The sequence below is a fragment of the Seriola aureovittata genome, chromosome 3, assembly GCF_021018895.1.
Source record: "Seriola aureovittata isolate HTS-2021-v1 ecotype China chromosome 3, ASM2101889v1, whole genome shotgun sequence".
NCBI lineage: Eukaryota > Metazoa > Chordata > Actinopteri > Carangiformes > Carangidae > Seriola > Seriola aureovittata.
Genome location: NC_079366.1, coordinates 20,915,508 through 20,938,909, shown reverse-complemented (window position 1 = coordinate 20,938,909; position 23,402 = coordinate 20,915,508). Strand labels below are relative to the sequence as shown.

Below are 23,402 nucleotides of genomic sequence, written 5' to 3'. Positions count from 1 at the left end.
GAGGTTTGGCGTGTGTGTGTGCATGTGAGAGAGTACCCTCTGATAGGAGGTGGTGTCAGCAGTATGTGCCTCTTCTTGGTTCCTCAGGACTCTCTGTGTGTCTAGGTTGAGTCCTTCCAGTTGCTTGATCAGATGGCTCTGCTCTGCTGCATGCTCTGTGCTCTGTCTGTATAGAATCTGCACTTCTGTGAACTCACGACTACATACACAACCACACACACACACACACACACACACACACACACACACACACACACACACACACACACACACACACACACACACACACACACACACACACACACACACACACACACACACACACACACACACACACACACACACACACACACACACACACAAGGTGTTGTTCAAATTCATACTGCATGTGTGCTACAGCAATAACTCCATTCTTTTCCCCATAAATACAATGAAATTATGTTTGAGTTTTTTATTTTATTTTATTCAAGGTAAGAAATGTATAAAACTGAAAAATACTGTATTGCAATGACTCAAGGACAATGATTTGTTAACTCTTATCGATAATGTCTTAAATTTCCCTCAACTTAACAACATTAAAGTTCATTTCTGAAATTTGTTTTGTGTCCCATGGAATTATCACAAAGTGCTCTCTAACATGAGGACATCTTTAATCACCTAGCTAAAATCTTAAGAATGGTCTCTAGCCCTGGTGTGACTGACATGTCAAAGTGCCTCTGGCATTAAAACAGAAAAGTAGTTAAAAAAGGTTGAGATTACCACTAAGGCTCCTACGGTTCTCACAGTTTTTATCATATCGACTAAAGCTTAGCCAAAGCCTGCCCTGTTTCCCTTTTCTCCCTCTTTTAAAGCACATCCACTATGCAGGGCTTATCAAGTGGCTTTACGTGAGCCAGAGTGGAAGAAATCTGTGACACCCCCAAGCCTCACGGTGTAGAGAAATATACTAGCTGCTGCGCACAGTAACCTATGTGAAGTGATGTATACACATATGTATACACAGGACACATCGATACTTCCTTCAGCTCATTAGATTAACAAAAAAAATCGCTTATAAAGATGTGGTTGTTACAAGAAAACGAACAGTAGTGGGCAATATTTCAGTTGGTAGGCCTCACCGAAGTTGAACGAGTTGCCCCTCTTTTGCCGCCACCTCCCCCTCTTTGGAAGAGAGCTGGCCTGCCAGACTGCTACTGTAACTCTGCAAGCGAGACAACTCCTGCCAGGCATTGTGTAGCTCCTCCTCCAGGTCCTGGTAAAGTAGAGTCCCTTCAAGTTTAAAGCACTTTCAAAATACATAATATGATATCTATGAGGCTTTTCACAATATATTCCACCTGAAAACACTGAAGAGCAGTTGTGCTGATGATCACAGAAGAGGATCAAAACATCTGAATCTCATGTATTTTTGCACTTCTGACCATTTTGATATAATATCAATTAATATTTATCATTGGAATTTTTATTTTTATTTTTTGCAAGTAAAGACATTTCTTCACTGTGTGTTTGTGCTGAGTTTACAGATCAGTGTGGTTGACTTTACCTACTGTGCACTGGAATAAGAGATGTTTCATTTGGAAATGTGATAAAGTGTATGTGTTGGACACCGCACAACACATTGCTAAGCAAAAGCATCTTTTCAAGCTCCAAGTCAGTTTTCTTTCAATTTACATACATAACTTGATTGATTGTGTACTGGGCTGTGAGCATTGTCACAACACTTCTAAGTGCATAGCAGCACTATGCCTAAATAGACAAGATGTACACACCAACGTAAGACTGCAGCTGCTGCTATTGTGCTGCTCTCAATATGTAGCAGGTGTAGACAAGGTGTTAGTGACAGCTTTTCTTTAATAAGAAGAAACAATCAGTGCAGCGCAGATGGCATGGCTTCAAACACTCAAAGGTCTCCAGGCCTCGATAGTTTAAACATAATTAAAAAACGTGTTTCACAGGGCCAGAATTAACCATATGAAAAATGAATTAGCCATAAGTAATGACAAGAAAGGAAATGAAAAAATTCTATAACACAAAGAGTTTGTTTTGGGTGGACAAAATAACAGAAACACATTACAATAGACTAAGGTTAGCTATTCATTAAAGTTAAGGTTGTGTGTGTGTGTGTGTTGTGTGTGTGTGTGTGTGTGTGTGTGTGTGTGTGTGTAACTATATAATAGGTATACCTTATCTATGCATGCACTGGATTAAATGATAAATTCCTTGACAAATCTTTGCTATGTCAAACAAATTGGCATGATGTATCCACCGCACACCCCACATTCTCCATCTCCATCTTTCAAATCAATGTATGATACTAAAAATGAGGAACAGGTGGAGTGTCTTAGGCTGTGATGGATGTGCATAGACTAGTTGCCGGGCTTCATCCCGTCCAAGTGTAATTACTCTGCAGCCCTGACTTATACAAGACTTTCTGTCTGACTCGATTTGACTAGAGTAGCAATATGTTTCATAATGATTAGCCTATGAGGATGGGCAGAATGTGAGCTTTTCTCATGTCCACAGAGATAGAAAGTATTGATAATAAATAATGATGACTGGAACAATGGACAGAAAATCACCTACTTGCATATGGGTAGAATGAATGACAGAAAACACACAACAACCTACAAATTTTTGCACCCGCACATGCAAATGACATGAAAATTTATAGGTGTGGAGTCTTCAGTTGTGGTCATCAGGTGAGTGGAAGGAAGTTTGGTCTCCCCATGTTAAATCATAATTTTTCCTTCCTTTGAATATAGTCTCTGCATATTTAAATTGTGTGCTTTGTTACAGAGATCTTTCTACATTCACATGCTGATGAGGAAAGGGTGTGAGGGATCAGAGTTCAAGGTGTATACAAGATAGAGGACAGGTCCAACTTTGTGTGTGGGTGTGTGTTTCTGAATGGACTTGTCACCGTGTTCATACCTTGACTCTGGCCTGGGCAGCATCCCTCTGGTCTCGTTGGCTATTGGCCTGCCTCTCATTCTCCTCCAGGTCAGCTCGCAGGGCGGCGCAGCGGGAAGTTAATCCGTCTTTCTCCTCCTCTAGAGCCTGCACCACCTGCCGCTCCTCCTCCCCTTTCCTCCTACACTCCGTCTTCATTTCCTGGATGAGAGAGGTGTGTGTATGAGGAGGAGAGTGGGAGGTCATGAGGGCCAAATAAACAACAGTGACGAAAGGAGAGAAACAGAAAAAGTAGCGATTCAAACTGAGAAAATGAGAAAAGAAAGACTGAGTGATGCAAAAAGAGAAGCAACCCATGGGGCTGAGGCTGAAATGAATATGTAAACAGTGGACCGGCTTTTCTGCGGGAGCCCCCTGCATGGGCTGCTGATTGGCCAAGGTCACCTGTGCTGTATGACTGGGCCCACACGGCCAGATGTTGACTGGTGTGGGCCGAGCCGTTCTGCAAGAGCTGGGCTCATGCAGGTACAGGGGCCAGTCTGTCAGCTTTAATGACAGGCTCCTAATGAGAATGGTGCTTGCTGCAAGACCCATTAGACTCAACCTAGGTCTCCTTTGATGCTGTCCCCTACGATTTCTCGCCATGAGACCTCACCAAGACTGTGTAAGGATCATTCCTTTATCAATTAATCATAGCCGGGTCCCATCTAAGCATAATTAGGGAGAAGCCACACCATCACATGCACACTTTTCACTTTCCCCCACAGAAGCAGTCATTAAGTATTTATCTGCAAGTTAACAACCTGCTTTCCTTTCTCTCCCTCTTATTCTCTCTCACACACACTTTCCAGCTGTTAAGTATTCTCTGTTGTCAGTAGCAAGAAGAAAGCTAAAAACAAGAAAGGGTGAGACAGAGTGAGGTTGAAAAGCGAGAGGAAAAGACACAAAGACATAGAGATTGTGTTCAAGAGGGCTGACCAATCGTCCTACTCCTCTAAATGATTCAAACGCCTGTGGCTATAGCCACGGGGGACTTGTCGTGTTCAGTGCCACACAGAGAAGACACTTTTTGACTCTGAGGCCCAGACTGCCGCTGAAAATTTGTTCCACCAACCTCGAGTTCCTGATTCTTATTGACCAGTTGTTCACGCAGAGCTGTCAGCTCCTTCTTCATTAAGGCACTCTCCTCGTCCACTGTCGTCCTCCTCTGCACCAAGTTGTTAATCTCCTGCTGCTGTCCTGTCACTTTCTGTGGCAGACGGTGAGAAAAAAAGAAGACACAGGGCCACACAGTTAATGAGGAAGAGGGACAGAAAAAGATTACATGCAGGTTACATTATGCCTTTCAGTATTGGAAAACTCAAATCAAAAATAGGGTTTGGATTTTGTCCATAAAAATGAACCAAACATTTACCAGGCTTAAAAACCTGATTGCTCAAAACTATATCAGTAAATATTAAATATAAAACATAAAATATATACATATATATATATATCATATTTTTTGCCCTTAAGGCTGTCGCACAGAAATAGGGACAAAAATAATGATTATCTTCATGATAGCTTTAGCATCAGAAAACAATGAAAAATGCCCATCGCAATTTCCTAGTGCCCAAAGTGACGTCATTAAATGCCTTGCTTCCTACCTACCTACAATTCAAAACTCAAAGACATTCAGTTTGAAAAATTGCAAATTCACACATATGAGGACTTTATACTACTACTAAAAATGATTAACTGATTATCAAAACAGTTGCAAATACATTTTTTGTTGTTCCAGTTCTAAACTGAAAGTGACCACACACACTCAACTATTAATATCTAACTGATACTCAGTTTAATTCTATAATGAATCACAAAACATCATAAAACTCCATGATTAATTCAATGACAGAAGACATAAGAAAGGGTGCGATAATTTTAATGACCACCCATTTTTGATGCTGGTATATGTTCACTTCATGTTTTTGGCAGCCTTTGTGGCCTTAGTAGGAGGAGGCTGGCCTCTTAACACTGCATCAGCTGGGGTTTGGCATTGGCTGGTAATCCACAGCCTTCTGTGGGTACACCCTTCTCTCAAATAACACTGTGCTCTGGGATGCAATTAATTGCCATGTTGAGGGAAATCACTCAGATATATCCAGATAGTGGATTTAGCGTTCCTCGCTACTCCTAGCTCGCCCGTGCTAAGAACAGAGGGGCTTTAATAGAGATTTATACTGGAGAGCAGACAATAAATTCAAACGTTGATAATGAGGTAGGCAAGAACAATTTGAACCCCAGTAGTGCTCAATTGATAGAAGCGGAAAAAAAAGGGGGTTCCGCCAAGTTAAGAGGTCTAGGACAGAAAGATTAGCATTTGAAAATTCCCAGTGCAGTTCAAAAATGAAAGCTAATTATGTTACAAAAATGGAAAGGAGTAGCGAGGGAAAGTATATAGAAAACGAGGTGGAATAAAAAAAGAGGAGCAGGAAGAAAAAAAAACTTCATCAAAGTTGGAGAGCTGACACATTAAGAGGAGTATGAGATCCTGTGTGGACTCAGCAGACCATCACATCTCCAAAAAAAAAAAAAAAAAGGGAAAAACCAATTAATCACTATTTGGGTATGTATGGCTCAAGACTATGGATGAGATGATGACTATAAGAGGGCTGGATGACACAGCACAGAGCCAAGTGCTATTAATGAGCTTTTCAAAGTTTCATTCCCAACAGCTTAAGGAGGAGAATGAGATTATTTTCAATCACTTAGAAAAGCAAAAGAGCACAAATATGAAACTGTTTTCTATGAAAGCAAATTTGAAACGCATCAGGTAAATTGATTTAACATAGTGTAAACAGGTTTACATTTAAAACATTTTTTTATAAAGATCAAGAGCGATGAATGAATCATTTAATTACAGCAGCTCCTCAAGCAGATAATCAAAGGGATGGTTTTACTCTACTTAGTCACCCTGCTTGCATTGTTAGTACACTATAGCCTTTAGCTGGAGGCTGGTAAACGTTCATCCTTATTAGTATCACAAAAGGTTGGTTTGCAAGTCTAAGACACATTGGCACAATCTTTAAAGTTGGTACTAAAAGATAAAAAATGTGCGGTTGCCTCTGTTGATCTGCCAGTCACCGCTTTTAAGGCATTGGTGACAGCTACATTAAATACATTACCAGGGTATATAACTTTTAACTTATCTTCTACATTTATCGTACTTTTGCGTATTTAAAATGTTCTTATGTATATGATTTATTATTAATATGTTGAATGTTGCACTATTAGCTCAACAAGGCAAATTCCTAGCAATGTTTATTGTAATGACAATAAAGTTAACTCAACTCAACTCAGCTATTAAAGATCAATTAAGTCTTCACAATAGCTTTATTGAAATGAAGCAGCCTTCACTCAAATCAAATCCCATTCAGCATATGAATGAACTATTTTTGAACAATAACATTCCTGGTGAAACCAAGGTCTGATATTAATGTAAAAAAGATAAGTGTTTCAGTATTTCATTTCCCAAGTGGCATATACAGTGTAGCAAATGTCAAAAAAGTCTTTGTATGCTAGAGGAAGCTGGGTTTTTTTTTGCATTGACACAAAATAATAAAGCCATCATTTTACTTCATCATATAATCTTGTCTTGTATAAAATGTCTGTTCCACAGTAAGTTTATGATACATTTCTCTTATATTGTAGAGCAGCCAATCCTCCCTGACTCCATTGCAGTGCCAGCACAGTCCTATCCAGAGGTCATACAAATGAAGGCTGGGAGATTTGCTTTCAAGTTGGCTGTCGTGGCCACTAATGCATCCGTCAGACTTAAGAACTGATTGAAGCAGAATGTTCATAACACACCCACAACAAGAGGACCATACCCATCAAGAGGATTATGCCATATTACTTAGGAGTCCCTGCACTTATGAGATGTTTCATTCACATCTGTTGGAAACCTGTGAGAAAGTGCACTAGGTTGGCTGACTGTACCATTTTACTGCCCTCAAACTAGCACTGAAATAAAGTTTGATATAATCACATATCTTGTGCTTCTATGAGCTACTACTATGACTACTGTATCGACTGGTTCAGTGGTAAAATGGCTGGGGAAGGCACTGTAAAAAAAAAAAAAAAAAAAAAAAAAAAAAAAGACACTGGCAAGTTGATGACTCCATTACAGCCAGTCTCATTAGGAACGAACACGATTCTGGATGAGAGACGCTAATGAAGGGGACTGACAGATGCTTCAGTGAAGGGATGATGATTTGGAGTAAATTACATTAGTGATGTCATTATCGTTAGCCATCATACCATCAAGAAATATTACTCAAGGGGGGATGCAAAAGAAAGCAGGTAAGAGGGAGAAAGAGCTTGAGGTGTTCAATTAAAAACACACACAGATTCTGTTGGTTATGAATTTTTCTATGATTTATTTACATTTAGCTTTTATAGTTTCACTTGATATTTAAGCAAGCTACTAAACATGTGTTTGTAATGACAACAGGTGAGAGAGGACCCTGTAAACCCCCCCCCATTATGTCTCTACATTTGTAAACTATATGTAACAAAGAAATCTAACGGGTGCTTCTTTAACACAAAAAGTTACAACCTGCTGGACTAAACTGTACTGTACCTGTTCCAGCTCCTGTATTGTGTAGTCTTTGGACTGAAGGATCTCCAACACTTTCCTGTCCTTAATTTCAGCTTTGTGCTTCTCACTAGAAGTAAGAGAAAAGGAAAACAAATAACCATAGTGATCTACAATTGAGTGACTTGAGGGTGTGGAGTTAGAACAATTGGGGAATGCAAAGTACATCCTCACAGATACCAACAGATACCCCACCTTTAAAAAAGAGCCCATATCTCCTTTTTTATATATATGATATACAGTATATAGAAAGCACAAATACAAGCAGAAATAGCAATGGTTTGAATATACAATATTTTTAGTGAGTGTTATGTCTGATGTCATTCACGATCTTTCAATGGTGTCTTACAAAATGTGGATTTCCAACTATACTTTCAACTGCTCTAACTAGCAAATAATTCACATCCCATTACATACAAGCAAGGTTATTTTTACCCTTATCAAATTTAGTAATGCTAAACTTTAAGAAAAGTGTTTAGAAAAGGTTTGCTCACTCATTTGTTATTACAGTGCTGCAGCACCAAACTCTGAACTTTTGTCTCATGCCCACTAGTGCCTCTTTTATCATAATGAACTTTTAGGGAGACAAAAACAAGGCATCAATTGGGGACCTGTTTGTTTAAACTGCTTTAGGCCACCAGGGGCTCTCCATTCCCTCCACTCATCACTTGCTCCTTTTACACCTCCCATCTTCGAGGCCTTTTTTCTCGTCTCTTTGCTTCTTCTGATCAGCCCTCTCCCCTGGTAGACACTGAAATAAGTATCCGGTGTCCCTGGAGGAGCTGGAACGTAGGCCGCCCTAGCTACATCTCCTCGTATATTGGGCTGTGTTCACCATGTCCTGAGCAACCAACCAATCACTCTACAAGATCCGCACAGGAAGGGGAGGGGTGGGTGAATGGCAATTCCCAATGGGCACCAGCGCTTGACTGGAGTCGACACAATTACCATGTCAATATTCTCCTGCGCATCAGGTGATACAATACAGATACACTCTCTGGATGCATGTTCCCCCACCAGTCTCAGCAGAGCAACATACTTTGATGGGTTTCCTAAGGGGCTATAAAGGAACTGAAGAGGGTGTGGAGAAGAAATGAGAGGCACAGGTACTGAGGAACTCTCTGCACACTGCTGCACTGTGTTTTACCCCTATTAAGGGTCTAGCAACAACTGATAGACCTCAAAAAGTATGTGATATGCACCCATGACAGAGAAAATATCATTCTAATGCATCCCCAAAAGAAAAAAACTCAGTAAAAACTGAAGTACTGAATGAAGCTTTATACTAATGTCAATGGTATTTGGAACAAGTGGAAAAAACAACTGAATAGGTGTTCAAACTGAAGTGATACATGCATCAAAAACAATTTAAAGTCAAATATTTTTTTTCCTAATATGGGAAAATTTATTCAATTTTTCCAACAGTGCAGCTGGGCAGCTTGAACCTCCCTCCATCCTTTCTGAAAGTTCCCATGCCACTGTTTTTCATATAACTTAGCCACCCTGCAAAAGAGGTCATATTCAATCTCACAATTTATCCGATAAAGACAAGTATTTGGCAGGAGTGTTTCAACTGTCCAGTATGGGAGCGGCAGAGGAAGAGTGTTTTCATTAAAAGGGTTTCCATGGTTGAACTGCTAGACCGGGGATAAGAAGGCTTAAATCAGCATCTGCACCAGATTCCGTCGTAACCCCAGTAGAATGGCCAAGGTGCCTTAAACACCCCTTGAACGACTTTCACACATATTTCTCCTCACTTGTAAGATAAAGGAATTTTCAGCTGTTGAGCTTCTCAGGTAGCACTTTTAAAGATGAATCTACTCACCGCTCAACCACCAAACTGACAGCCTGGGTCAAGTCTGGATTTGCCACTTGCAGGCGTTTCCATAGGGACCACACAAACTCCTTGTCTGCCTGTGGAAATAAAGGTTTTCAGCAAGTCAACAGCTGTTATTCTTAATTGAGATAAATAGCTTTTGATAAATATGTCTTAAAATGCAGCAAGGCACACAAGAAAAGCCACAGCACATCTAAGCTTTTCTCACTAAAAAACAAAAAATTAAATATGATGCTCAATGACATTAGCATACGACATAAGGGGTAGTCAATCAATAATTTAAACATCTTGTACAAAATAGTTTTTGATCTGGCCTGCCCCCTCTAATCATGAGCCTCTCTTAACAAGAATCTCCATGGCTGAGATGTGACCTTCGACTCAAGGGGAGCAAGCATTGACACTTGTCATTATGCACTATTTATGACTGGGGAGAGCTGGGATCCAAATCAAAACACAGCAGTCGAGCTTGCATTTTCTTTATTAATCAATTGCTCTCCGGATATGTTTTCCACTACAGCTCCAAAGTAACTAGCCCCAAAGAAACTCAAAGCTGATGACAGAGAGAGTCATCTTCAAGTAGAAAAACCCAGCCAGCCCCTGACACATTTCCAATTCAAATTGTCTCGCTGGTTTTTCAAACATTTTTAAGCTACATTACATTTAATGAGGGACATCTAAAAACTACATTTTCTGACATTAAAAGACAGAATTATACCAAATCGACTTAATATAAAATTATCTGATAAATTATGTTCACATCATCATAAGATAAAAGTCATCCCTCCCACTGGAATCTACTGGTCTCCAATTAGTATATGAATTTTAACCCCCTTTTCAAAAGTGTCTAATCAATTATTTACTAAAATGGCAGAAGCAGACCTTGATAAGACCATGAGTTGAACATATAAAGTGGAAGGACTGTAGATCTCTGTCTCTGTATGCATTTGTATGTAAGTGTGTGTGTGTGTGTATACAGAGTGGGAATAGGGTGAATGGGGATAGAGATCTCACCAAATCAACCCTGCAATGCAGCTAACGATGAAATTAAGCAGCATGGTTGACTTGAAATAGGTGGTCTCCCTCTGCCTGGCCTTTGGCTGCCATTAGCCAATCCAGAGACAAGTGTTCAGTCAGGACCCTCATCAAGAGCTCTTGTCTGACGTATGTGTACTTAAAGATGCATTGAATGTGCGTTTGATGATCGCTGAATTATTCATCTTGAATCTAGACACTGAAACACCATGGGCTAAACATACCAAAAAGAAGCACTGGAATTCAGCCACATATTAATAAAATTAGCATGGTCTAGTAGGAACATTTGCTGGCCGACAGATGAGACTCTTTGTAGTTAATGGCTGTCCTGAAGTACATCTTGCCAGAGACTTAAGACATCAATGGTATTCTAATGCCACTACTTAAATGGTACAGTGCACAACTAAAGGTCCCTATTAGATAGACAGAATCACTGATGGCCTGCTTTAGACAAGACCACCTAGGATGGTTTCAATGTCAGTTTAATGTAAGGCAGCAGGAACTGTCAGTGTGAAGTGAACAAAGTATCACTGGTAAACTTGTAGCACTTTAATGTAGTGCATTACAACTGAAAGAAACATTTTACATGGGCGAAAAAGTGAAGAGTTGCTCTCATTTGCATGTCAAAATGTTAGTAGGATAAAGGCCAACTTAGTGATACTCAGAGATAAGAAATTTGTAATATGAAAGTTTTTTTTGGTGACAAAGTGCATGTTTATTAGATTGCCCCAATATTGGAAACACCTGAGCTAACATTCAACACCTATTTTCTTTGTTACATATAGTTTACAAATAATGTTTCATAATTGAAATTTATCACAGGCCACTTTGATAACCCTGACGAGATATATGCATCGTTATTAGACTGATAATACAGTGACGTAAAGCTGATTCTTAAAATGTGCTTTTTATGATGTCTAGAGCATTTTAGCTATCAACTTTCAAAACCCAATACTAGTGAATAAGAAGCAAATTAAGTTTTTATTGAATTACAAAGGTGTACAGTGCATGGATTTGACCCTCAGGTGGCCTATACTTGTAACTCTTACAAATTATGGAATGAAGGTGTGAAACGTTGCTTTCTGAGTAGATTTAGAAAGTTAATTTCAAAAGTCAAACTAAACTTTATACACAGGATAAATAGTAACAGGCACACGTGCAGTTACAGTCAAACAGCACCACAGCGAATGTTCCTGCCCCATGTGTTCGGTGGTAACTATAGTCTAATAAAGACTCAAATGTAACACATCATCTGAACCCCACAGTTGTCTACATACCTGCATAGCAAGGTAATGTGGATATGCAAAGTGAGTACTGCTGGGTTCAGTTCACTCATGTTATTAGGCACCACCTGGTGGCGAGTATGCAAGGACACCCTCCCTCAATCACTGACTTACAAAGTGAAAAGGAAATGATCTCAAATCTGTCCATAAGCACTTTCTGTATCTGTGCATTTGTATTTATCTGAACAAATACAAAATGGAGGTGTGTGGGGGGGTGTCAATTTACTCAAATGTACTCTGGAGGCAGATATTTTCTGCACACCATTTACTGTCTTCATTGAACATTCAATAAAGTACTGATGTCAAGATATTTGCATACTTTTGGAACAAAAGAGTAATAATGAACAATTAAAATACACTGCAATTAAACTCATCTTTAAATCACAACATACCATGAAATGAAATATGCTTTTCAATTCCAACCATCAACTGCTGGTCATAAGTTCATTGTTTTTGGGTAAAAATTAGTAGAGCTGAAACAGACACGGCTGAATGATGTACTTCCTAACATGCATTGTTATCTCCCCAGAAATCCTTATTGTCTTTAATGATTTTAAATGTTGAAGGCATGCTCTGTATTTAGGCCTATCTTAGGTGAATCAGATGTCTTTGTCTGATCAATAATGAAATGAAAATAATGGTAATTACAAATGAAATGGTTTGAAATTTAATAAAGCGGATGGAGATCAAACAGTGAAAAGAGGGGAAAAAAAGCAATTTTTACACTGACAAGAATAACATGTTTCATTCATTGCTTCACCAGGCCCATGAAATGCTTATGTGAAACAACAGTTCACATACTAATTAGAGTCAAATGGCAAATAGTATTCACCTTTATTGCTGCATTAGTGTACAGTCAGAGACTTAGATTGTACCTCACAGTGAGATAATCACAGTGGGGCAGTTGAACATTTGAACACTTTAAAAAACTTAACTAGTGAGCTGAACAATTGCCAACATGTCTAGACATTTGCTGATTGAACTTACTCACTTATACGGAAGCCATTTGTGTTTCTTATAGAGATGGCACAATTGGTCGTTCAACCGATTAGTCGACCGACAGAACATTAACAGGCAACTATTTTGATAATTAAATGGTAGTTTTAGTTATTTTTCCAGCAAAAATTTCAAATAATTTGTACAGAACAGAACAGGACAGGACATTTGAAGATGCCATTTTGGTCTGTGGGAAATTATAACAGACATATTCCACTAACTACTGTCATTTTATTGACAAAGCAATTAATCAAAAAAATAATTGGCAACTTAATCAATAATGAAAATAATGGTTGGTTGCAGCCTTCACATACAGCAGGTAACAGAATGCAGCAGTGTGTACAAGTCACTCCTGGACACAGCTGACGGTTTACTTGGTACATCTAGCTAAACTAATGCAGTCTCATACAACAGTCCTGAAAGAAATCCTACCTCCATGAAGGTTATAATGTTTAGTTTGTGCTTCATCTATTTGAGATACTTGTTTTAATTTTGAGGGATGGGTTCAATAACAGAAACACCTGTCTGTATAATGCAGTACAACATCATACAGTTGAATTATCACCACTCTGAAAAATGTAAATAAACATTATATCTTTAATGAAGTTTGAGGTTATTGCAAGACTGTCTAATTAGTTTAGCTAGGTGTACCTAATAAACTGACAGCTGAGTGTACAGTACATTCATACATACCTGGCATTGCGTTAGCTCATCTGATAAACTCTTCACTTGCTCCTCCAAAAGCAGGATACGAGTGTGGTCTTGGGAGGACATTTTGGGACTGAAAGCAAAGCAGGGAGCAAAATAAAAACTGATATCAGTTTGGTGTCTCTCATAACAGCAATAACACCTGTAGCAGTGGAGAACAAGATCATACAAACGGCAATATATGGGCTTGTAAGACTGTTCGTGACACTGTTAATATGGAAACGGGTTTAATTTATCTTGTTGAAAGCAATACAGGCAGCGGATCTATATTTTTGATCTGACGTTAGCTACTGTAGCACACTTGCAGGACGACACAAGTAAACTCACTGGAAGGCTATTTAGTAAAAGTGAACACAGTTTATCTCTTACCTGCTTTAATAACTCGCTAACCAGGCCGCTATCAACACGGTATGAGCAGTTTTGACGTTACAACACAAGACACTGCTACTGGAGCTAACTTTGCTAACGTTAGCCACTTAACAAACATTAATATTTTTCGTTTTTTGTCCGCTGTCAGCAGTTTTCAGCGTCCCGGACAATATCGCGACATGCTTCAACGAGAGCATATTTAACCATCCACTATAAACAACTTACTGAAGCTTTCTTTTCTACAAATACTAAACACACTTTCCTAGTCAGTAACACTGTTGTCAATAACGACCAAGAAGCTTTCCTCCTTTCAAACAAGCCCGCTGTTTTCCGTTTCACGTTATTTTACGACAGTTGCTTTTCATGTACGGCGTTATGATCCGAAGGTACTTTGGGTTTGAACGGTTGGTTCAGGGACCATAAGCGGTCTTCTTGATGGTTTTGAGTGGTGCATACGGTTGTATGCGAACGTTTGGGAATCTGGGAAACTTTTCTTCAGGGGTTATATTTACTTGTTTACACTTCAAAAATCAACAGAATACATAAAATTGACCAGGGATACCAAAACGTTTGCATATAACTCTAAGTTTGTTAGGTATAATTATTTACAATTTTCAAACACCCTATTTTCCCTTACACAATAAGAACATGAGTCCTTGCATGGAATTAAGTTATTTAAAAGAGTGGTCTCTCGGTCTTAGCTTAATCTTACAGTTACAGTAACTGACTGAACCTTAGTCTATGTATATTTTAAAGACTGACAAATTGGTATTCACTGAATGTGTTTATCACAACAGGAGCCATTGACTAATAATATAATTTGTGTGCATATGCATGGCATGCTGTGATGAGACACTGCTCCAGTGATTCATGTCCAAGACATCCATCCCTGCAATTTCAGAGGGGCCAGAAGATTTAACATAAATCCATGAAGCCGTACCCTGTGCCCATATTGGTTGGCATGATTTGCCCTGGTTGTGACTTCTTGAATCAGCTCATGTCTCCCATGGGCTCTCATCAGAAGCACATTTTAGCTGACTATAAGCTAAGATCAAGACCAACTCTGAGCAACGACTACCAAGTCCAGACCACCATGGGTCAAATCCATTGCCTCTAAATTATAAATAACTATATGAGAGAATTCCTAATCATCCAATGCTTTGGATGTAGATGGAGAGTTCATTTACTTTTTTTACCTACCTAATCATTTCTGGTTTTGTTTATTTTGTATCAAAGTTAGATCCCTTCTTATTATCACACACACTTATTTGTTGTTCATTGTGTACATTTATTTATCTTTATTTATGTGCAAGTTTGCTACACTAATAGATGCTAAACTGCATTGTTTTGCATTGGTACTTATTGTGTGCACTGACAATGAAGTAATTTTTTTTTCTTCATATAAGCTAATTACAGAATGTATTGGACAGATCTCAGACCTCTCCAATGAAGGGCAGGTCAAGCTATTTATGGCCTTACATCCACCTAACTTACTGTTTATGTTTTTGAGAGTGGGAAAAAAAACTTAAAAAAGCAGAAAAGTCTTCTTTTTTTTTAAATCCTTCAAAACAAGTAGCAAACAGTATTTACCACTTGGCACAAGCAATTACATTTAATTTCATCTTTAGTCTTCGTCTGGACCTTAAATAAATATAAAATAAATGTAAAAGTCTTGGAGTTAAAATAAGTGTGAGACCAAAAGAATCTGAACTCAGGAACAAGATCAGCCTCGGGTACCACAGCCTTGCCTCCATGGCTGCCTAGACTCCATTGTGGTTTTGGATCATATATATACACTGCCTGGCCAAAAAAAAAGTCGCCACCAAAAAAAAAAGTTCACACACTCTAATATTTCGTTGGACCGCCTTTAGCTTTGATTACAGCACGCATTCGCTGTGGCATTGTTTCGATAAGCTTCTGCAATGTCACAAGATTTATTTCCATCCAGTGTTGCATTAATTTTTCACCAAGATCTTGCATTGATGATGGTAGAGTCTGACCGCTGCGCAAAGCCTTCTCCAGCACATCCCAAAGATTCTCAATGGGGTTAAAGTCTGGACTCTGTGGTGGCCAATCCATGTGTGAAAATGATGTCTCATGTTCCCTGAACCACTCTTTCACAATTTGAGCCCGATGAATCCTGGCATTGTCATCTTGGAATATGCCCGTGCCATCAGGGAAGAAAAAATCCATTGATGGAATAACCTGGTCATTCAGTATATTCAGGTAGTCAGCTGACCTCATTCTTTGAGCACATACTGTTGCTGAACCTAGACCTGACCAACTGCAGCAACCCCAGATCATAGCACTGCCCCCACAGGCTTGTACAGTAGGCACTAGGCATGATGGGTGCATCACTTCACCTGCCTCTCTTCTTACCCTGATGCGCCCATCACTCTGGAACAGGGTAAATCTGGACTCATCTGACCACATGACCTTCTTCCATTGCTCCAGAGTCCAATCTTTATGCTCCCTAGCAAATTGAAGCCTTTTTTTCCGGTTAGCCTCACTGATTAATGGTTTTCTTAAGGCTGCACAGCTGTTCAGTCCCAATCCCTTGAGTTCCCTTCGCATTGTGCGTGTGGAAATGCTCTTACTGTCACTATTAAACATAGCCCTGAGTTCTACTGTTGTTTTTCTTCGATTTGATTTCACCAAACGTTTAAGTGATCGCCGATCACGATCATTCAGGATTTTTTTCCGGCCACATTTATTCCTCGTAGACGATGGGTCCCCACTATCCTTCCAGTTTTTAATAATGCGTTGGACAGTTCTTAATCCAATTTTAGTGGTTTCTGCAATCTCCTTAGATGTTTTCTCTGCTTGATGCATGCCAATGATTTGACCCTTCTCAAACAGACTAACATCTTTTCCACGACCACGGGATGTGTCTTTCGACATGGTTGTTTAAGCAATGAGAGGCAACTCATTGCACCAGTTGGGGATAAATAACTTGTTGCCAGCTGAAAGATAATCGCCCATGCAGTAATTATCCAATAGGAGGCTCGTACCTATTTGCTTAGTTAAATCCAGGTGGCGACTTTTTTTTTGGCCAGGCAGTGTATGAGGTGTCACATTAATTTGTATCATATTAGTCTATCACAGTAACCAAATTGAATTTGGACATCAAGTCCTCTCCAAAAATAATTTGAGGTACATTGTGAATACAGATTTAAGTGCAAATCAAAAAGAGAGTCTAACAAGATAATGCACATGCATAATTAATATGAGTATAAGTATTATTCTATTTCCACATAATAAAAAAAACCTGAGTTATTGTTTTTCATCTAATCTGATTATAACCTCTGCAACTGTATCTCAAAGGGTAATAAAATATAAAAAACATTTGATAATAACATTTGAATCACTTAATAAATTAAATTTAAGGCTTTTAAGACTTCAAAGCAGCCTTAAGAGTTTTGCAACTGGAACACACAAATACTGGAAGAAAGGGAAAAATTTATCTGTTCTATAAGAAGAAGAAGACTATATCATAGGTGGAATAATAAAATGTCACAGTGTCAAAATGACAATAATTTTCATTGAAAATGACAGCATGTCAATGGCAAGGAGATATGCTATAAAACTGTTGTGATATCACAGACACACAGACTCAAATCCCTGTTGCAGATGCACGATAGTCATTTTTACTGCACAGAATGAGGGTTCCCCCGTGTCTGCAAGCGCTGTTTTACAAGGCTATAAATCCCTGTTGTTATATCAAAGCTCAACAGCCACATGGATGACAGTAAAGACAAATGACACTGAGATATGATATTGATCTTTATATGGTAGTTTATGTTTAAAATGTTGTTTTTTATTTTAATAGATGCACTTACACCCTCCCCTTGTTGGTAAGCTATTTGCCTCGTTTTATATGTTAGTAATGATCCGTTGTAAGGTCAACGACATTATGCACAATAAATCTTGAATCTTGACTCCACAGTGGGAACTTTGAGAGCTGGATGCAAGCAAGGGTAAAATGAACAAAGACGCGTGTTTGACATCTGTTTTGCTGGTGAGACAAGACAACTCCATATTGTGTAGCTAATGTACTTAAGTGTCCAGCCAGATTTGGAGCACAGGGTGAGAGACGAAAATGAAGAAATATGAGGACTGGCACTCCTTCTCAGGCAGACAAATGTTGGTTCATCTGCTCACTGTCTCTCTCTCTCCCTCTCTCTCTCCTTCCCTCACACACACACAGAAAAGATGCAATTGACTTAGAATGATTAGGCTGTTCCTTGACCCACGAACACTGCCTCTCATTAAGATCCTCATTTGTGGAACAATTTTAGAGGCAGTAGACTGGTACATAATACACAACATCTGCCTGTCCCCTGTTTCTTGTTCAGACACACAAACTGAAACATGGTATCTAAGAACAAGCCCCCCCCCCCCCCCCCTCGTGCTCATGCATCTGCAGCAGGGTTTTGAGTCCGGTCCCTGCAGTTGCACCTTTTTCTCGAGGCACCCACTGATTCAAAATATATTTGTTAAAGAGATATTAACACTGATAAATGAAAAAACACATCATAGGACAAAATATAGTCAATAGAAAGTCAAATGAAAACAGTTGCTGGTAACTCAAAATGATCATCTTCTCGCTATCGCCTCTTTCATCATCAAATGTGTATAATTTGGCCCCAGACACTTCCAGTTGCTTGCATGTTCTACACAGGCAGGTTCCACCATGTTTTGACAGTGTGTGCTGCTGCTTTTTCCCATGTCTGAAGCCGCCTGTATCTCCCTCCTTTAAGTGTTTGTTGTCTGTGCCACTAATGACAGATTAATCCAGATCTAAGAGCAGTAAAAGGCAAAAGGCACATAAAAGGCAAATCTCAACCAAGCACGCTTTCATATCACCAACGATGTGCTTCCTGCATTTACAGTAAAAAAAAAAAAAGAGCCATTTTTCACACCATCACTCCAACCGCTGCCATTATTTGATTTTTCCTCTTTCATCAAGAAGCTTTTATTGCATGTATGAAACAGGTTACACGCCATGAGGTTGATGACTTCATGTGTACATTCATAATTAAAATAAATGCAAATTGTCTCATTGTTTCTCACATTCAAATTTAAATCCATTAAAATTACTTTTCAGGGTTTGAGCCAAATAGGATGCAACATTATTGACATTTGACACTTTGTCTACAACCACACTGTTAGGAGATGCATTGAAAGAAATGTTTTAATTCGCTCACGCGAAGAAGCTCACAGAGTTAACGTATAAATAATCACTGATCAAACGTCACATGAAGAAGAATATACTGTATGGAGAGACTATCCAATGCAGCCACACATCATTCCGAAAATACATTGAATCACAGTTACCTACAGTGGTACCAAGTGCTGTAATAGAAATGATGCATGAATGAGGAATGGATCTTTAATTCAACACTCAATCATTGGCTTGTCTCCTGGCAATCATGGGAATTGTGGTTTTGTGACTGAAAAGAGACTCACCCCGATGGATTCATATTTATTCTCAGTTTAATTGGGATCTCTGAAATTCACATCCATTAACATGAATCATAGCTCAAAGGACATTTTAATCTTTAGTCTCTACTATGATCTGTGCAGTGTTTAAAGACAGACGGTCAAGTGATTAAACTTACTCCCCTGATAGAAACAGGCTACTTTTCTTGACATAATGAATATCATTTATAACACTGGTTCACATGTGGAGCACTGCATACAAGTAAGTTAAACCTATTTTGTTGTGCTTTTGAGATCATGTTGAGACCAAGTGAACTAAGGTGTCTCTATTATTCTGGATGTCACAGAATATGAGCGACTGAGATGTACGGCAGCAAATGCAAAGACTAGAGTGGCAAACATAAGCGGACTCTTGTTTGAAGCTGTCTTTATGGGCTTCTCGTGTCTAATTGCCCAACTGTTAAAATGCAGAGTGCCACCCCTTGAAACAAGACAGCTCTTGCATCGACAATCCCAATAAGCATGCTTGTCTCACCCTTGTTCTGCCTCAGCTGAGTCACAGGGAACTTCAAGTGACACAGAATTGTGATCATGCAAATGCACCTGCATGAAAAATTCAAGAACCAAATGACAAGCCCTGGCGTTCCCGCTGCTGACAGAGGAAGGAAGAGAGGCACATCCCGAGGAAAAACATGACACTCCATGGAGAATTGTGAAAGCACAGTTCTCCGCCTGCCGCCTCAGGTAAAGTGGGGATATTGTCTGCATTAATGTGGCCTAGCTTTGATGCTGAGGGAGGAAAGAACCTGAGAACTGCGGGAGATGACAATAGATACTAAAGCGTCACAAGTCCCCAGCTTTAAAGGAACATTGATTGTACAAATGCCAGCTGGGATGTCAAACCTGCACGGTGTTTAGTAGAACATCACTCCCACTGCATGGAAATGAGACAGGCTCCAACATGTGAGAGTTACAGTAGGTCTTTGAACACAGTCACTTTGTAGTGCGGCTGATGGCTCTATTTGTTCAGTGTCTAATGTTTTCTTGTTGAATAAGATTAGATAATAACAAGCTGTTATCACACTGGGTGTCTTTTGAAATTGAAACTGGCCATCACAAACCTTTGATATTGCTCACTAAATTCCCGTTCAATCGCTGACATTTTAAGGCTTGTTTGTACACATTTCTATTCAAGCAATGCCCTGAGGAGGGATATTACATCTCTCAGTGGAGTCTGTGGGAGAATTATCAGCCACTCTTGACCTCAAGCATGAGCCATCCTCATGCTGGATCCTGTGAGACCTTGGACTGCCTTACAAAACCCCAGGACAGAGAAACCATTGATTACCACTTCTCTTCCCTCTCTCCAGCCTTTAGACATACAATATCTGTGCACCTAAATCAGACAGTTCACCACAAACATTACACTCTTTCTTTGCCATCATGTGCATTCCTGTATGCATGTGATGTCACTGACTTCCCATAAGCTCCCCCCTCCCCAACATGCTGTGTGTGCACAAGCCCCCTTGTTCGCGTCCTAACCCCAGCCCCAATGAGACGCCATGGACCTCTGTTTGACTCCCATCTGATGACCTTCTGGTCCTATCCTCAACAGACAACAGCCCTCATAAAGAAGGAATTGATCCACACAAGACCCACCTCCTAGAGGCAGCAGCGTATATGAGTATGAGTGTGTGTGTGTGTGTGTGTGTGTGTGTCTGTGTGTGTGTGTCTGTGTGTGTGTGTTTGTGTTTGTGTGTATCCATGGTGCCATGGCTCACCCAACTAGTGTGCCACCCCAACCCCGGGTAGCCCCCTCAGGATGTGTGTGGGAACAACGAGTCAGCCTATTTCCCTTGGGCTCTTGCTAGAGAGCTTGTCCTTTGCTTGGTGAAAGGGTAAATTAAGGTGGTGGGGTTGTATTTAAGTTCATATTTCCCTTGAGTATGAGAGAGGAGACCAAGGACATGGGACATTGATCGCCCTGAGTAAATGTTGTCCAGTTGGAAAACAGCTTTTAGATGAGAAAAGTATTTGACTTATTTCCATCACTTGTGCTTCCCTCTCCTCTATGAGTTAGGAGAGATCACAGTAAGAAAATTACATAGAGAACTTTCTCTGTATCCTACAGTTTAACTTTAGTGTTGCTCAATAAATTGTTTCCTTCTTTTTTTTCTTTTTTTTTTTGATGATCCTTGTGGCCTTTTCTACTTTTCCAAACCAAGGGCTGAAGAATAAAAGCCCTCTGAGGCAAGTTGGTGGTTTCAGGCCATAGAAATAAACTTGCCATGATGGTAGCACATAACTTATCTAGGATAAAAGATTAAGTTAGCGTAAGTGTGCCGTTTATCTGGCATCAGAAACTGGTAGGCACTGGTAGTCGTAATAGAGAAACACCCTTGGAGCCTTTAACTACCTCTTGATTGCTAAAGAGAACTTGCAGCATGAGCCAGTCCTTTGAAAAGTCTTCTGGGTCCTTGGGAATGGACCAAATGACCTTTCTGGACCTTTCTATGCTTCGGTAGTGACTGGAACTTAATGAACAGGAGCTCCTCTGTGGATTTGATGGATCCACGAGTGCAGTGCAGCAGCTGATGGCCATCCCAGGAGGTGGAACACTTCAGTAGCAGGTTCAATAGCTCATTATCAGTGGTCCCGCTGGGTAATTAGTGAACAGTGGGATCCCGTCACAGGGACAAATAAACACATACTCTTTTTCTCTATCAAGCTGCCGTTACTGGTTACGTGTACAGGAGACAGTGTATGCCTGTGTCTACTTAAATGCCGGGCTGCTGCACAGCTGGTACAGCTTTCACAGCCGACGATATTTAAAAAAAAAAAAAAAAAACATTTGACAAGGAATTTTAAAGGTGTTTTAAAAGAACTGTGACCAAAATGTGTGGCACATTTTACAGTTGAAAAATAAACTACTAGCTACTGATGGAAGTAATGTTTCTGAGTCTGTGTCTACACAGGCTGTGTGAACACAGCTCGACAGCAGTAGCCCGCAGCTTCAGTCGTCCATCAGGATGCGTTTAGCCGTGTTGGTGCTGTGGTACGATCACCAACCTTTTGTCAATTTAGAGACCAACACACAATTACTGTTGTTACATACGGGAAACAAAAGAAAATTGACTTGATGATGGAAAAATTTTGAACTAAAGTGTCTCCTGTGTAGATCCAGTGGAAATGGTCTAAACTCTATCTTTAGCAGGCTATTTCTGTAATTTAATTCAATTGGCATACACACCGATATTGATATATCGGTAATAAGCTAATATCAGCTGATTATTGGCCTTGCTGTTTTATCAGTCTAGCTCTACATAGTGCCATGGTCCATTTCATTTAAAGGCTGGAAACAGTGAAACGATCTGTTTTATTGGACATTCGTAAACTTGCACCATACTCGGTCATGATTTTTTTGTGCCATAATCCAAAACAGCACCTTTCACTTAACACATTGTCTACATGTTACAGGGTCGACTAGGTCAATGCAGACATGTGAGTGGGGGTTACTAAATGGGCCCCTGAAACCCTGTCTCCCAGAAATTCTGTTTACATACTACTAATCTGTTTTTCATAATACATGTTGAGAAAAAAAACTTGGATCTATGAGATCAGAGACCAAGGTTTGTCTTGTCTTGGGTGTGGTTAACAAGGGTTAGGCAACAAAATGGTTGGTTAATGTTAAACGTCATGTCTCATACTTCAACTTGGTGTTGAATCACGAGAGGAATCTTTTCCTTACCTGAAGGGATTACCTTAAATGCTGTAAGAACCTAAACATAACCATCAAAAACATGAATCATACATTAGTTGTTATGAATGCATGTTGTTTTAAATACTTTTGACATGAACACTTTTAGAAGAATAAAACATTTCCTTATATTGTTAAGCAACATTTTCCCCAAAACGTAGCTGTTGCAGATTATCATAGATATAATTTCTATCCAGTACAACACACACTCTCCAGTAACTGATCTTAGATGTGTCAGAACATTAATATTAAGATTTCTAAGTTAACTTTTTCGCTTCAGCAACAATAAGCTTAAGGAGTGTTTGACCCTGCTCATGCAATGCAGCCCACCCATCAACACAGAAGCAGAACTCTTTTGCCGATTATGAACTAAAAAGATGAAGAAGCTAAAAATACATCAGGGTTCTCCACACACCCACAATCATAACTTAT

The 23,402-nt window shown here is 39.6% G+C and overlaps 1 protein-coding gene across 1 annotated transcript in view; it reads right to left on the bottom strand.

Moving 5' to 3' along the window:
- cntln (centlein, centrosomal protein) overlaps positions 1-14,061 on the bottom strand; it is an 81,149-nt gene extending 67,088 nt beyond the window's left edge. The window contains exons 1-8 of the mRNA XM_056372886.1: positions 13,772-14,061; positions 13,388-13,475; positions 9,372-9,460; positions 7,532-7,616; positions 4,025-4,159; positions 2,932-3,111; positions 1,119-1,252; positions 37-199 (exon numbers count right to left, since the gene is read on the bottom strand). Coding sequence (XP_056228861.1) covers positions 37-199; positions 1,119-1,252; positions 2,932-3,111; positions 4,025-4,159; positions 7,532-7,616; positions 9,372-9,460; positions 13,388-13,468 — 867 coding nt within the window. The 5' untranslated portion in view covers positions 13,469-13,475; positions 13,772-14,061. The remainder of the gene's footprint in view (positions 1-36; positions 200-1,118; positions 1,253-2,931; positions 3,112-4,024; positions 4,160-7,531; positions 7,617-9,371; positions 9,461-13,387; positions 13,476-13,771) is intronic.
- Positions 14,062-23,402: the final 9,341 nt, after the last annotated feature.